At 40.9% G+C, this 14,696-nt stretch overlaps 1 protein-coding gene across 5 annotated transcripts in view; it reads right to left on the bottom strand.

The window, feature by feature from the left end:
• The window catches only part of LOC135771793 (NACHT, LRR and PYD domains-containing protein 1 homolog), a 42,497-nt gene that overhangs the window by 21,226 nt on the left and 6,575 nt on the right, over window positions 1-14,696 (bottom strand). The window contains exons 2-6 of one of the 5 annotated variants that reach the window (XM_065282148.2): window positions 13,759-13,851; window positions 10,171-10,287; window positions 7,463-7,573; window positions 5,666-5,761; window positions 3,692-5,461 (exon numbers count right to left, since the gene is read on the bottom strand). In XM_065282148.2, coding sequence (XP_065138220.1) covers window positions 3,692-5,461; window positions 5,666-5,761; window positions 7,463-7,573; window positions 10,171-10,287; window positions 13,759-13,802 — 2,138 coding nt within the window. In that variant the 5' untranslated portion in view covers window positions 13,803-13,851. Of the gene's footprint in view, window positions 1-3,691; window positions 5,462-5,665; window positions 5,762-7,462; window positions 7,574-7,889; window positions 10,074-10,170; window positions 10,288-13,758; window positions 13,852-14,696 lie in introns of those variants that run through there. The other 4 variants (XM_065282150.2, XM_065282151.2, XM_065282152.2 and 1 more) reach the window with 4 other exon arrangements.

Raw genomic sequence — 14,696 nt, 5'->3', positions numbered from 1 at the left:
CCTCCGTCTCTACACCACATACTCTATTCAGGCAGCACCGAGGAACCGGAGCAGGCTGCCCCATCAGCTCACTACATGGGGAAGAAAAATGAAGTGTAAGCGACACTGAGACAGGCAACCTGGAAATGGAGGGGATTGCTGTTCAGGAGATGGTCACCGCACCACTCCCCCCCCCAAAGGAGGGCCGTATGGAAAATCCTCGGCTTCTTTTTGTTTCTGTTCCCCTGCCTTCTCCAGGTCTTCAACCACCCGTTCTCCTATTCATCTATCACCAGGGCGTGTCCTTGGAGCTTGGGTACCCCACATCGGAGTCCCACCTACCCAGCCGCTCATCAGTGGAGACAGGTGAGTGTTACACCACACAACGCCTTTACTCGTGTAGCCACAGCACACACAGCCTCGATCACCTCCGCTCTACTGTCCCACTGTGAGTACATTGGCAGGGCCTTTAATTCCCCTTGCACGGTCTCTGAGAACCTGGCAACAGCTTCCCAGCCTGTCACGTTGGCTTTTACACAAGATGGGACTCGGCTACGCAATTCAGTTCGCCCGGCGTCCCCCTAACTTTTTGGGTATCCGCTTCACTATGGTGAAACATACCGACGCACACATTCTACATGCAGAGATTGCGGTTCTACTGCCGAAAGACACAATAGAGCTGATTCCTCTAGCCAAAATGAGGTCAGAGTATTACAGTCCAGTACCCAAGAAAGGCAGTGGGTTATGTACGAAGGGCATGCAGTCTCAAGGATTTGGAGGGCACCCCAGCTACACTGTGTATCTTGCACTTGATTGCCTCAAAGATGAACTTTGAGGAAAGGATGTCTTAGTCCTCACTGACAACACTGCAACTGTTGTGAACATCAACTGCCAAGGTGGGTTACGCTCTCGGCACCTGTCGCATCTCACCCGTCAGCTCCTCCTGTGGAGTCGGAAGCTTCTGAGGTCCCTTCGTGCTGTTCACATCCCGGGTTTGCTTAATGTAGCGGCTGACGTGCTATAATGAGCAGCACGCCCTGGCAAATAACGACTCCACCCCCAGTTGTTCCAGCTGATTTGGAGACATTTCGGTGAGGTGCATATGGACCCGTTTGTCTCCCCAGAGACGATCCACTGTCACTTTGTTGTATTCTTTAACCAACAGAACAGTTGGTTTGGATGCACTGGCACACAGCTGGTCTCAGTAAAGAGGGTAGGGGATCAGGTGGCACCAGAGGAGGCAGACCCAGCCCTGGCTTTGTTATGTCCTGTACGCGCACTGCAGTTGTACGTAGACCGAGCTCAAAGCTTTAGGACCTCAGACCAGCTCTTTGTCTGTTACGGTGGACAGCAGAAAGGGAAAGCTGCCAACAAACAGAGCATGTCCCACTGGATAGTAGAAACCATCGCCCTTGCTTATCGGATGCCGAGCATGCATACCCGTTTAACTTGAGAGCGCACTCCACGAGAAGTGTAGCCTTCTGTTTGGCATTGGCTTGCAGTTCCTTGACAGACATCTATACACCTAACACGCTCACTAGATTTTATAGTGTTTGTGTTGAGCAGGTTACCACTCATGTACTCTCCTCAAATCGGTGAAACACTGTGAAATCATCTTGTGCATCGGCTTGCCATGCCATATGGCGCTACATTAGTGCCTTAAAGGAGCATTTCACCCGTATAAACATTAATCTTTATTGAAATTGCATCATATTTGTAGTCGAAATGTAACATACATTTCGATTTTGGTGCCTATTTGACCAAGAAAAGGGGTGTTTGTAGTCTCACTCCCTCAACAAAGATATAGCACTTCCTTCTTTCAATGATGCAAAATGATGATTTTTACATCATTGAAAGTAGGAAGTGCAACACTGAAATCTGTATTTCTCCTTTCTCAGTGGCAACTGAGGAAATGATGCATGACCATTCAAAAACATGACTGGGGTTTTAACTATACAAAGCTTAATGCAAATGGGTGAAGTGTCCCTTTAAATCTTTTTTACGAAAAGAAGATTTTGGTACTCCTCCATCGCCCTTCGCAGTCGGGCCTGTGTTAAGGCCTGGCGTCCGTATGAGCATCCCTACACGGGGTTCCCATATGTGTATATTTCATGGGAATAATACAACTAACCCACGTTTTCCCTTAGCCCGCTCTGCGTCTCTGTCAGGTATGTGATACTACTCATAGACTTGTGAACATGTGAAAACCTCTGCGTTTGTTTTATATTATATTATGCCAACCATCGAAACCTCATAGGAGGTGGTTTCCACAGTGTTCCTACTTAGCCTAGACAGGTTCACTTCTCAGTCTGCCTAGATCACTATCGTGGGTTAAGGAACAAACCTGGGCTCATCAAGCCCATGTTCCGCCTTTTCAGATCTAAAGACAGAAGGTTTATGCAGGCACCGGAAGGGGAAGCCCCATGGCGCTTTGGTCGTAGTGACAGACTGAAAGGGAACGTCTGTAACCCTCGTTCCCTGAAGGAAGGGAACGAAGATGTCACGTTCTATTGCCATGGCTTTGCTGTACCATTGCTGATATTTGCCGGACTCTGCTTTCTCAGCAAAAATAGCTGATTTGGTATTGCACCTGCCTCTGGTTTTATACTTGTGCCGTGGGGTAGTGCCAGCAGATGCAAATACTGCATGCCAATGTTCATTGGCATTTTACAAGTTTCTCAAAGTTGATTGGTCCCGCAAAGTGTGTTTCTGCTCAGTTCCCTTCCCTTAGGGAATGAGTGTTACATACATAACCGAGACATTCTCCATCTAGTGACTTTGTTTTAATGCTTGAAGAATTTTGACTGTTTGAATAAATACAGACACATACAACACATCAAACACACTGAACACTGTAAGATTAAAAATATAGGAATTTATAACTTCATCACAACCCCCATTTCCATACTGTACCATCTGCATTCCTGTGCTTACTGATAGTGATCACAGACTATTGTCACAGCTGTTTATTCAATACAGTGGGGGTTAAAGGTGTGGTCTTCTGATTGGTCAGTTTGAATGTATGATGTTAGGTTTAGTCACACGGTCAAGGGATAGAGAATATAGGTCTTGGTTTTCATGAGCTCTGGGCTTTTGCCTTTTGGCATTTGCCTTTTGCTTTCTGCCCTCTGCTTTTCTTCTTTACCTGAGTTCTTGGGTTTAGGCCATTAGGCCAAGATTCCAGTTCTTAATGGTGATTCTCTTTCTTCTAAACTTTCTTTCTTTCTCTCTATCTTATCAGGTAATATCTCACATACATTGGAAACAGTCAATTGTTTGTATTAAGTACCATTTCATGCATTTATAGTGTAACCATTTGAATTGTAACTTTAAGTCAGTACTGTTATTAAACCTTTTCATTTTCAAATCTGTTGTTTAGTTTTGATTTAGTGTTAATACTTAAACGCTACATATTGCAATTCAATATATTTATATTCTAGCAATGCTCTCCCACATATTTTGCTATTATAACTGCACTTATTTCCGTCGTTGGTATAGGTAGCACAAGGGTGATAATTGACCAGAAATACACAGTTTTATAATATCTTGCTGTTAACATTTCTCAGTCATTTCGGCGTTCCTACAGACTGAACCACTGTAGTGAATCCACCCTTACAACATTAATCCCTCTATGACATCTCCAACACTGAATATTTGTAAAGTTTTTCTTCATTAATAATGTTTTAAGAGTGAAGTGACTGTTCACACTTACTGAACTGATCTGGATTCACAAATCACAGGAGACAGCTCCTGAAGAACTTTCAGTGTTTCAGCTTTGTTTCCAGTATTCACAAACTTCTTCAAATTGAACCCCGGCTTCTGTTCTGATGTTAACAACAAAAAAACTACAACCGACCACTGAATTGACGAGAGTTTGGTTTCTCTAAATGTTTTATATTTCAGATGATGTTGGATTTCCTCCACTAGTGAATGATCACCCAGTTCATTCAGACAGTGAAACAGATTGATGGATTTCTCTGGAGATTGAGTGCTCCTGATCTTCTTCTTGATATACTCAACTGTTTTCTCATTGCTGTGAGAACTGTGATCTGTCTGTGTCATCAAACCTCGTATGAGATTCTGATTTGACTCCACTGACAAACCCAGAAGAAAACGAAGAAAAAGATCCAGATGTCCATTTTTACTGTCTAAAGCCACATCCACAGCCTTCTGATGCAGGTCAAACAAAGTAAACTGAAAAAAATTATTGGAGAACAGATGTATGCAATCTTTTATAAAAGAGAGGTGCACATAAAGAGCTGCTATATATTCCTGAATGCTCAGATGAACAAAGCTGTAAACTTTCCTCTGACAGAAACCAAACTCCCCTCTGAAGATCTGAGTACACAATCCTGAGTACACTGATGCTTCTGCTACATCAATGCCACAATCTCTCAGGTCTTCATCATAGAAGATCAGATTGCCTTTAACAAGCTGCTCAAAAGCCAGTTTCCCCAGTTTGAAGATCATCTCTTCATCCTTCACTTTCTTCTCATAGTCCTTCTGATGTTTGATGTTTGTCTGAATGATCAGGAAGTGTGTGTACATTTGAGTGAGAGTCTTGGGGATCTCTCTTCTCTCTGCTTCACTCAATATTCTCTCTAGAACAGTGACTGAAATCCAGCAGAACACTGGGATGTGACACATGATGTAGAGACTCCTGGATGACTTCAGGTGTGAGATGATTTGATCAGACAGACTCTTATCACTGATTCTCTTCCTGAAGTATTCCTCCTTCTGTTTATCACTGAAGCCTCGTACCTCTGTGACTCGATCAACACACATAGAGGGGATGAGATCAGCTGCTGCTGGTCTGGAGGTGATCCAGATGCGAGCAGAGGGAAACAGATTCCCCTTGATGAGGTTTGTCAGCATCACGTCCACTGAGGTTGATTCATTTACATCACACAACCTCACACTGCTGTGAAAATCCAGAGACAGACGACACTCATCCAAACCATCAAAGATGAACAACACTTTATATTTATCACTGAAGATTTCCATTTCTTTTGTCTCTGGGAAGAAATGATGAAGAAGATCTAAAAGACTGAGTGTTTTGCCCTTCATCAAATTGATCTCTCTGAAAGGAAGTGGAAATATGAGCTGGACGTCCTGATTCTCTTTCTCTTCAGCCCAGTCCAGAATGAACTTCTGTACAGAGACTGTTTTTCCAATGCCAGCGACTCCCTTTGTCAGCACACTTCTGATGTGTTTGTCTTGTTCAGGTAAAGGTTTAAAGATGTCATTACATTTGATTGGTGTCTCCTCTGTTGTTGTTCTTCTGGATTGTATCTCAATCTGTCTCACCTCATGTTCATTACTGATCTCTCCACTTTCACTCTCTGTGATGTAGAGCTCTGTGTAGATCTCATTCAGTAGTGTTGGGTTTCCCTGCTTGGATATTCCCTCATACAAATCCTCAAACTTCTTCCTCAGATTTGACCTAAATCCGTTGAAGACTTCAGCAAGATCAGACTTGTGGCTATAAAATAAAATAAAAAACAGATTAATACACAAATATGAAAAAATGTTTTTTGCTCCATACATCTTTTTGTAGCATACAACATAATACATTTATTAGATTACTAGGGTTTATGGATGTTTTATTTATTTATTAAGTGTTTAAGCATTACGTGGTAAGTTTTTATAGCATCTAAAACAAACACAATAAAATCTTATGATTTACCTAAAATCAGGGCACATATTTTCAATTAAGTCCTGTGGTTGATATTCAGACTGCTCAATCTTCCTCCTCTTACACTCGGGTTCTGTTACATCTGGTCTGGGCAACACGATTGAGAACCAAGTATCAGAAACATTTATATCAGTGCTTTTTGTTTCTCGTGAATTTAAATATTTTACACCATTGATATAAAATTAACTTACTTATACTTACTTACTTACATATTTTTTCACGCGGCATCACCTGTCCGGCAGGCATGCTTTAATAACCTGTGCATTTTTGGCCCTTTTATCCCAAATAAGAGGATAAATGTGTCTATCTTTATAGCGTTTTTGTCCAAAGACCCAATTCATATTATAAATAAATATTCAATAGAAGTCACCTGTCAGCTGGAGTGCCCAAGTACTCCAACAGAGGGCACTCCCTAGATCATTGACATATTAATTACTTATTCTTAAAGGACAAGTTGGGTATTTTACACTTAAAGCCCTGTTTTCAGATTGTTTATGATGAAATAGAACGGTTTTGACTGAAATTTGGAAATATGATGCTGGCCCGAGAATTTTCGGGTGTTTATTGTATCACCTCCCACCTCTACAATGGGTGTATAGGTGCCCAGGAACAATCCTTCCTAAAATGCATTAAACTTTCGTTTACTGATATGCTCACACAAAAATTGGGTAGGGCAATTTTACATCTGCAGTTTACCTAACATGCACTTAAACTCAAGAGTTTATAATAACAAACAAGTCCTGCACTTTATTTTCCCATTCTTATATGTTCCTTTTAAAACCGAAATCAAAACGTCCAGTTTAGTGCTTTGCTTCTGATGGATGGACATTAGAGAGCATGGGTCACTTCAGTGTTTCCCACAGGATTTGAGAGACTGTGGAGGTGATGACGTCACACTCTAATTAGCATATATATCGGCGACTATCAAATTTGACTATCTACTTTTTCAACACAGCTACCAGATCCGCATACTATAGTGGAGTGGATAGAAGATGTTAGTAGATGCCCAAATATAAAGTGGCCAGATTCATATATACATATATTAGTATATATATATATATATATATATATATATATATATATATATATATATATATATATAGAAGCACTGGGGAACAACACCACTTCCGTTGCCAAAATGCGCACGCAGGCTATTTGATCACGTGCGCTGTAAAAGGGTCTATAAATACATTTTAAATTGTGTTTTAGACAATCCTATAAACACACAGTGGAACACATATTGTAATAAACACTACAGAAATAATCAAATGCACATTACAAGCATGTAAAAATATTAAAACAGAATTATGCATATTTTATTACCATATTTGGCCAAACATATCAAATGCAAATAAAGTCAAGCACACCCTGGCTTCAGTAAGGGACATGACTAGGAATGAAAACACAAATGCAACTTTTGGTCATTCCTTTCCTGCGCCAGAGCATCATGCATGGGGCTCTGTAAAATCACAGGATCTTTATCTTGTGGCAAATTTGTACAAACTTCTCATTGACACTATGTTAATATAAAGACTATTATTTAAATTGAGTGCTTAGTTTGGAGACAGAGTGCACCCACACACAGCTTTCTTCTCATTTTCTCTCTGCAATCAACATCATCACTCATTAATTACATTAAATGATCAAATAAAGCTTTAGCAAGAAAAAAGTTAAAAATGTAGGAAAACCCCAGTATTTATATAAAGAGATAAATACAATATATGTGAATAAATGTCAACCAGATCCGCATACTATAGTGGAGTCGTATGTTGAATAGATAATTTGTACCTGCATGCAGGCCTGTTTTCACAATGTTGAAACTTTGGTGGATCCACTGACTGGTCACTCCTCATGGACACACAGCTGGGCTCTGGATCTGATATCTTCTTATGAACTGAACTATAGCACACAACACATTACAGTTAATCCTGTGAATTTCAACAAAAAATATTCATTTATCATATAAAAGCAGTTATATTTTCTTCATGTTCAAAGAAAAAGTGTATGTTGAACTGTTAATGTGTCGAAAAATATGTAAAAATTAAATATTACATATTTGTGTCATGACCTCTTTCTCTTTTCTGATTTTCTGTCCCGTGCGAGTTTGTCATAAATTTTTGCCTTGCCTAGTTTATCTTGTCTTATCTAGTTTCAGTCCTAGTTTCAATTTCAGTTTTATCCGCAATATTTTGTAGTTTTTTATTTGTTAGTTTACCTTGTTCTCTGCTGCTCCTGTTCTTTGCCAGGCTCTTCCTCTCTGCCACAAGAACTTTTTTCCTTCTGATTTGTATTTCGCTGCCGCAATTCAACAAAGCTCAATGGCCTTCAGATCAGCACCCTTCATTGCTGCTTTTCTACTGATCTCCCTGGCATCGTCCTGTGGTCTTCCCTCTCCCTGGTATCGTCCTGTGATCGACTCTCACCCTGGCATTGTCCTGAGGTTATCTCTCTCTCCCAGGCATCATCTTGTGGTTTTATTTATTAATATAAACTACCATTTGCAACTGGATTCCTGTCTCAGACTATTCATTCCTGACAGACAAACTCACCATACATGAATCCAGCAGATGCCATCGCACAGCAGGGAGCGTGGATTGGGCAGCATGATTCACAACTCTCTTCCACCTCCCGTGAGGTGAACATCTCGCCTCCCGACTCACGGAGCTCAACATCCAGATGGAACAGATGCGTCAAGAGGTTAACAGTGATCTACGTCGCTTATTGGAACTTGAACCCCATGCCACCACCGCCATCTTTGATGGCGACCCCAACTCCTGCTTATCTTTTCTCTCTCAATGCTCCCTTAATTTCGCTCTTCAGGCGCCCAGGTATGCTACTGAGGAGACCAGAATTGCATTCATCATCACCTTGCTGACTGGCAGAGCGCGAGAATGGGGAACGGCGGTTTGGGATGCCCGAGCTTCGTGCTGTCAGAAATTCAAGGATTTTAGAGCGGAGATGTTAAAACTGTTCGATCGGTCTGTTCAGGGGGATGCGGCTGCCGCATGTCTGGTTCGTTTCGTTAAGGGGAACTCTTCTGTCACTGATTTTGCCATTAGTCTCTGGTCAATGACGTGCTGAGAGACATGATAAATAAGTTTGTCTTTGTGTACCTCAATGACATTCTCATTTTTTCTCCCTCTATGTAGGTGCACTCTCAGCACGTTCGCAGGGTCTTACAGCGGCTCTTAGAGAATAAGTTATTTGTTAAGGTGGAAAAGTGTGAGTTCCATAAGAAGTCGGTTTCGTTTCTGGGCTTTGTTATTGCCGCCGGGGAGATTTGTCTTGATCCCGCCATGATTAAAGTGGCGCCAAGTGGCCAGTCTCAAACTCTAGTAAGAAGTTACCGCGGTTTCTGGGCTTCATCAATTTTTACAGCCGATTCATCAGAAACTTCAGTCAGATTGACAAACCTCTTAGTGCTGTCACATCCAATAAAGAATGTTTCCGTTGGAATATTAAAGGCCTCCTGAGCCATGCTAAGTTTAAGTCCCGGTTTATCTCTGCTCCTGTTCTTTCTAATCCAGACCCGGCATCCCAGTTTATAGTGAAGGTGGATGTTTCGGATGTCGGGGTAGGCACCGTTTTGTCACAGCGGTCACTTAAGCCCAACAGAACGTACCTACGGCATTGGTAAACGGGAGTTGCTGGCGGTCAGACTGGCCTTGGGTGAGTGGCTTCACTGGTTGGAGGGGACCTCGAGCCCTTCCTGGACGGACCACAAAAATTTGGGATATGTTTGTTCAGCCAGGAGGTTAACATCAAGGCAGGCTCTCTGGGCACTCTTCTTCGACCGATTTAACTTCATCCTCTCGTACCGGCCAGGCTCTAAGAATACCAAGCCTGACGCCCTCTCTTGCTTGTTCGGTGACCCTAGTGCTGAGAGGATTGAAACCATCCTCCCGGACGGGCGGGTGGTGGGAGCCTTCCGCTCTGGGATCGAGCAGCGAGTGAGGGAGGCTGGGCGGGGGATGGAGGTCCCGAGGGGATGCCCGGGGGGTCAGCTATGGGTTCCTGCTGCACTTCACTGAGGTCATCCAGTGGGGTCATGAGTCGGACGCGTCTGTCACTTTGGCGCTACTCCCCTCCCTCGTCTCATCTCATTCACCCGCCCTCCTCACCTGATCCTGATTTTCTACTCATTCGTTTGAATATTTAGTTTCACCTGTTCCATGCGAGTTCGTCATTAATTTTTGCCTTGCCTAGTTTCAGTTTTATCCGCATTCTTTTGTAGTTTGTTAATTGTTAGTTACCACATGACCAGAAGTAAAGAGAGATCATTCCTGACAATGTCTCTGTGTGTGACCAAACACTGTGTTAAAAATACCTAAAAATAAAGCTCTTCTACTAAATACATAATATGCCAAATATAATCTTCTACCAAATATAATATAAAAATGTTAAATGAAATCATGTTTTATAGACTTTTTACATTTAAGCATTTGACAGATGCTTTTATATAAAGCAACATTATGTTCCCTGGCAATCGAAGCCACCTTACATACCTAGCAGTAGTATCTCCGCTCCTAAACTTTAATGGTTGATCCATAAACCTGTCACTCTTCATAGACACACAGCCGGAATCTGTATCTGATCTCTTCTGATGAACTGAACTATAACACACAACACATTACAGTTAATCCTGTTAATTAATACAGTTAACAAATAATATTTATTTACTCTTTTCATTATGCCCATACAAAAAGTGTACATTGAATTGTTTAACGTGTCCAAGGGTAAAATGATAAAATATTACAGATGTGTCTCTCTGTGTTGTGTTAAAAACACCTAAGAATAAATCTCTTGTACAAAATACACCATAATATAAAAATGTTAAATGAAATCATGTTTTATGGATTTTTACATTTATGCATTTGACGGATGCTTTTATACAAAGTGACTTAAACCAAGTAAGTCTTATGGTGTGTTCACATGAAAACGCGGAAAAAATGGTAAACGTGAGTGATTTACATGTTAACTCAATGCAAAGACGTGATCAGACATCCTGCGACATGATACGCGTGAATGAAAAAGTTAACTCAAAATGTTCAAGCGGCCAACTACGCTTGAACAGCACAATTTTTCCGCTTCATCCGCTTCTGGTGTGAACACACACTTTTCTTCGATTATTTGTATCTACTAAGGGGCAACCTTACGATCTCTCTGATAAAGCCACTATGGAAGTGACTTAAACTGCAATTCATTGACTGGCCGCTACAGGCTGGCCCCAAAAGGGAGTCAATCCCCATGGACCCTCATGTTAAAATACCCATCTTTAGAGCAGAAAAAAATATGTTTACAGCCTGGTACAAATTTTTTTTTGTCTGTATAACAAATTTTGCCCTTCATGACAAATGTGAGGTGAATTTTTTTTTGTAACTCATCCGTTTAAATTATATTTAGATTTAAAGTTCTGCATAATTAAGGGCGTGGCCAATTGAGTGATGGATAAACAGCCACTGCTGTTACTAGAGTCGAGCTAGCCAGGCATACGCCTACTATTGGCTTCAAAAATGATCTTCAGAAACCTATGGGTGATGTCATGGATACTACGTCAATCTTTTTTGCAGTCTATGGTATATACCCAGCAGTATCTTCACTCTTAAACTTGAATGGTGGATTTATAGACTGATTACTTTAGACACACAGCTGATCTCTGAATCTGATCTCTTCTGGTGAATTTAATATAAGACAGAGATCTGATTTAATCTTTAATTTATAGTATTAACTTTTTATAATGTGAACCATACATTTTTGTTTTATCCAAACCATGTTAAAAAGACTTTTATTAAAGTCGCCATTAAACAGAAAAAGCGATTGTCTTATTTTCCCTGTGATGACCTACACTCACCTAAAGGATTATTAGGAACACCATACTAATACTGTTTTTGACCCCCTTTCACCTTCAGAACTGCCTTAATTCTATGTGGCATTGATTCAACAAGGTGCTGAAAGCATTCTTTAGAAATGTTGGCCCATATTGATAGGATAGCATCTTGTAGTTGATGGAGATTTGTGGGATGCACATCCAGGGCACGAAGCTCTCGTTCCACCACATCCCAAAGATGCTTTATTGGGGGTTAAGATCTGGTAACTGTGGGGGCCATTTTAGTACAGTGACTTATTGTCATGTTCAAGAAACCACTTTGAAATGATTCGAGCTTTGTGACATGGTGCATTATCCTGCTGGAAGTAGCCAGCAGAGGATAGGTACATGGTGGATATAAAGGGATGGACATCAGAAACAATGCTCAGGTAGGCCGTGGCATTTAAACGAGGCACAATTGGCACTAAGGGGCCTAAAGTGTGCCAAGAAAACATCCCCCACACCATTACACCACCACCACCAGCCTGCACAGTGGTTACAAGGCATGATGGATCCATGTTCTCATTCTGTTTATGCCAAATTCTGACTCTACCATCTGAATATCTCACCAGAAATTGAGACTCATCAGACCAGGCAACATTTTTCCAGTCTTCAACTGTCCAATTTTTGTGAGCTCGTGCAAATTGTAGCCTCTTTTTCCTATTTGTAGTGGAGATGAGTGGAACCCGGTGGGGTCTTCTGCTGTTGTAGCCCATCCGCCTCAAGGTTGTGCGTGTTGTGGCTTCACAAATGCTTTGCTGCATACCTCGGTTGTAAAGAGTGGTTATTTCAGTAAAAGTTGCTCTTCTATCAGCTTGAATCAGTCGCCCATTTTTCCCTTTTCACACAATTCTATGTAAACCCAGTAACTTTGCAGATCGTGAAATACTCAGACTGGCCCGTCTGGCACCAACAACCCTGCCACGTTTAAAATTGCTTAAATCACCTTTCCCATTCTGACAATCAGTTTGGAGTTCAGGAGATTGTCTTGACCAGGACCACACCCCTAAATGCATTGAAGCAAAGCAACAGTCATGTGATTGGTGGATTAGATAATTGCATTAATGATAAATTATACAGGTGTTCCTAATAATTCTTTAGGTGAGTGTATATTCAAGTGAAACAGCATTTAATATAAAATAAAAGGGAAGGGCTGGACTTGAATTCGTCCATTGAGAACTGACTGTTCTATTTGTTCCTATTTGCTAATTGATGCAATCGTTTCCAGGGACCCTTTTAAATAATGAAGCACACAGACAAGTCATTTGTTAAAAAAATACCACATTTATACCAAAACAAATTAAAATTTTTCATTTCAATTTCATTGCAACTTTAAGTATTTAAATTCTAATTATAATACAAAGACAATGGAAGGGTCTAAAAAAATTGTTATTTCTTTTTACTGGGGATGTAACCGTATTTAAAAACCCACGGTACGGTAGTATTTCGGTATGAGGTCCACGGTACGGTAATTATTGGAACATTTACAGGAAGGAAAAAACTAATGAAGACTTGGAAAAAACTGCCATAAGTGATTATTAAACAAGACCGAACATTACAAGGTACAAAGTGTTGTGTTGTATAAATTTTTTTACAGAGGACAAAAATAATTAGACCATGTAATAAAATAAATAAATAAAGTTTCAAAAATGAAAATAGCAGCTTACTTATTGTAGCTGGACCTAGAGCTGAGGTCAGCTCACTCAATACATGGGTGCGTTTCCCAATCGGAAGTCTCCAGCCTCTATAGGTCGCATTTGTTTGCTGCATACGTTATGAAGACCGTCTTATTTCAGAATATTAAAATTTTTCAAGTTGACTATTATTCTTATTTAACTGTATATTGTTGTAACACGCTTATGAATTGCAAATGTAATACTCAGTTAAATTATATACACCAGGCGTGTAATGAAAGATGCAGCCTGCATGCGACCTAAGGAGGCCGCAGCTTTCCAATTGAGAAACGGCATACACGCTCTCCCCATTCACGGATTTACTCACACTCGTTTTTTGTATGTCCATCATGCATGGGATTATGGGAATTGTAGTTCCCGCGTCCCTCCACACGGTCCACTTGGCCGGAAAAAAACTACATGTGTTGCCCGGAAGATCTAACGTTTTATCGAATTATGTGACCACGGTGGTACCGGGAAAATTTGATATCGCAATACCACAGAATGTATAATACCATTACATCCATAGTTTTTACATAAAGTACCTGCATCCGGGAGAAAAATCCCCATCTTTTGATGTTTGGTCCATGATGCAGCTGCAGAGGTAAATCTGATCAACCTGATCTCCACAACTGACACTGAATAAAAAATAACATTCAAACACAAAATCAAAGTAAATATTAATAAATAAATCCTGAGTGTTGAAGAAACAAAAGCATCAACTCAATTACACAATGTTACTCATATTCAAAGGTATCTTGAAGCAATCTTATTTAAGTGGTCACACAGTTCAGGGCTCGAGACTAACTTTTTTCACTAGTTGCACTGGTGCGCCTAACTCAGGAGTGGGGAACCCTGGGTCCTGGCGGGAGTTCCAACCCTAATCAAACACACCTGAATTTCATTTCCAAGTAATCCTGAAGACTTTAATTTGATTTTTCAGGAGTGTTTACTTAGAGTTAGAACTAAACTCTGCAGGACAGTGGCCCTCCAGGACCAGAGTTCCCCACCCCTGGCCTATAGGGCTGGACCAGAATATTCGAATATTCGTTCCGTGGGTTGACATTTGATTTTCAGTTTTGAGATTCCAATATATATATATAAATATTTTACAGCGTTAATGCAGAGCTTTTGCCAAGCAGGAAGTGCGCTTCACGCTCCCGCTCAATAGGTGGCGCAGAGAGACCAACATCCATAGCCAATAGCCACCAAACGCCACCAGTAGAAGAGATCGCCTCGAATGTAAAGCACGTTTCCTGCTTTGGCATTCACGCTAATAGTGTTGTAAATAACGTTCAGTTTCTTGCAAAAACTGATTGATTTGCTTCACAAGACGTCAATATGTCACACGGAGTTATGGGGGATTACTGTTGTATTAGATATATATGCTTTAGCTCTTAAAGTGTGCAGATCGGTTGACTTGCATGACGGAGCACTGGGGTTTCTGCAAAATATCTTCTTTATTGTTCTTCTGATGAAAAAA

Source organism: Paramisgurnus dabryanus, chromosome 8 (assembly GCF_030506205.2).
Source record: "Paramisgurnus dabryanus chromosome 8, PD_genome_1.1, whole genome shotgun sequence".
Taxonomy (NCBI): Eukaryota; Metazoa; Chordata; class Actinopteri; order Cypriniformes; family Cobitidae; genus Paramisgurnus; species Paramisgurnus dabryanus.
Note: the sequence above shows the minus strand (reverse complement) of the source record. Positions and strands in the feature narration are given on the sequence as shown.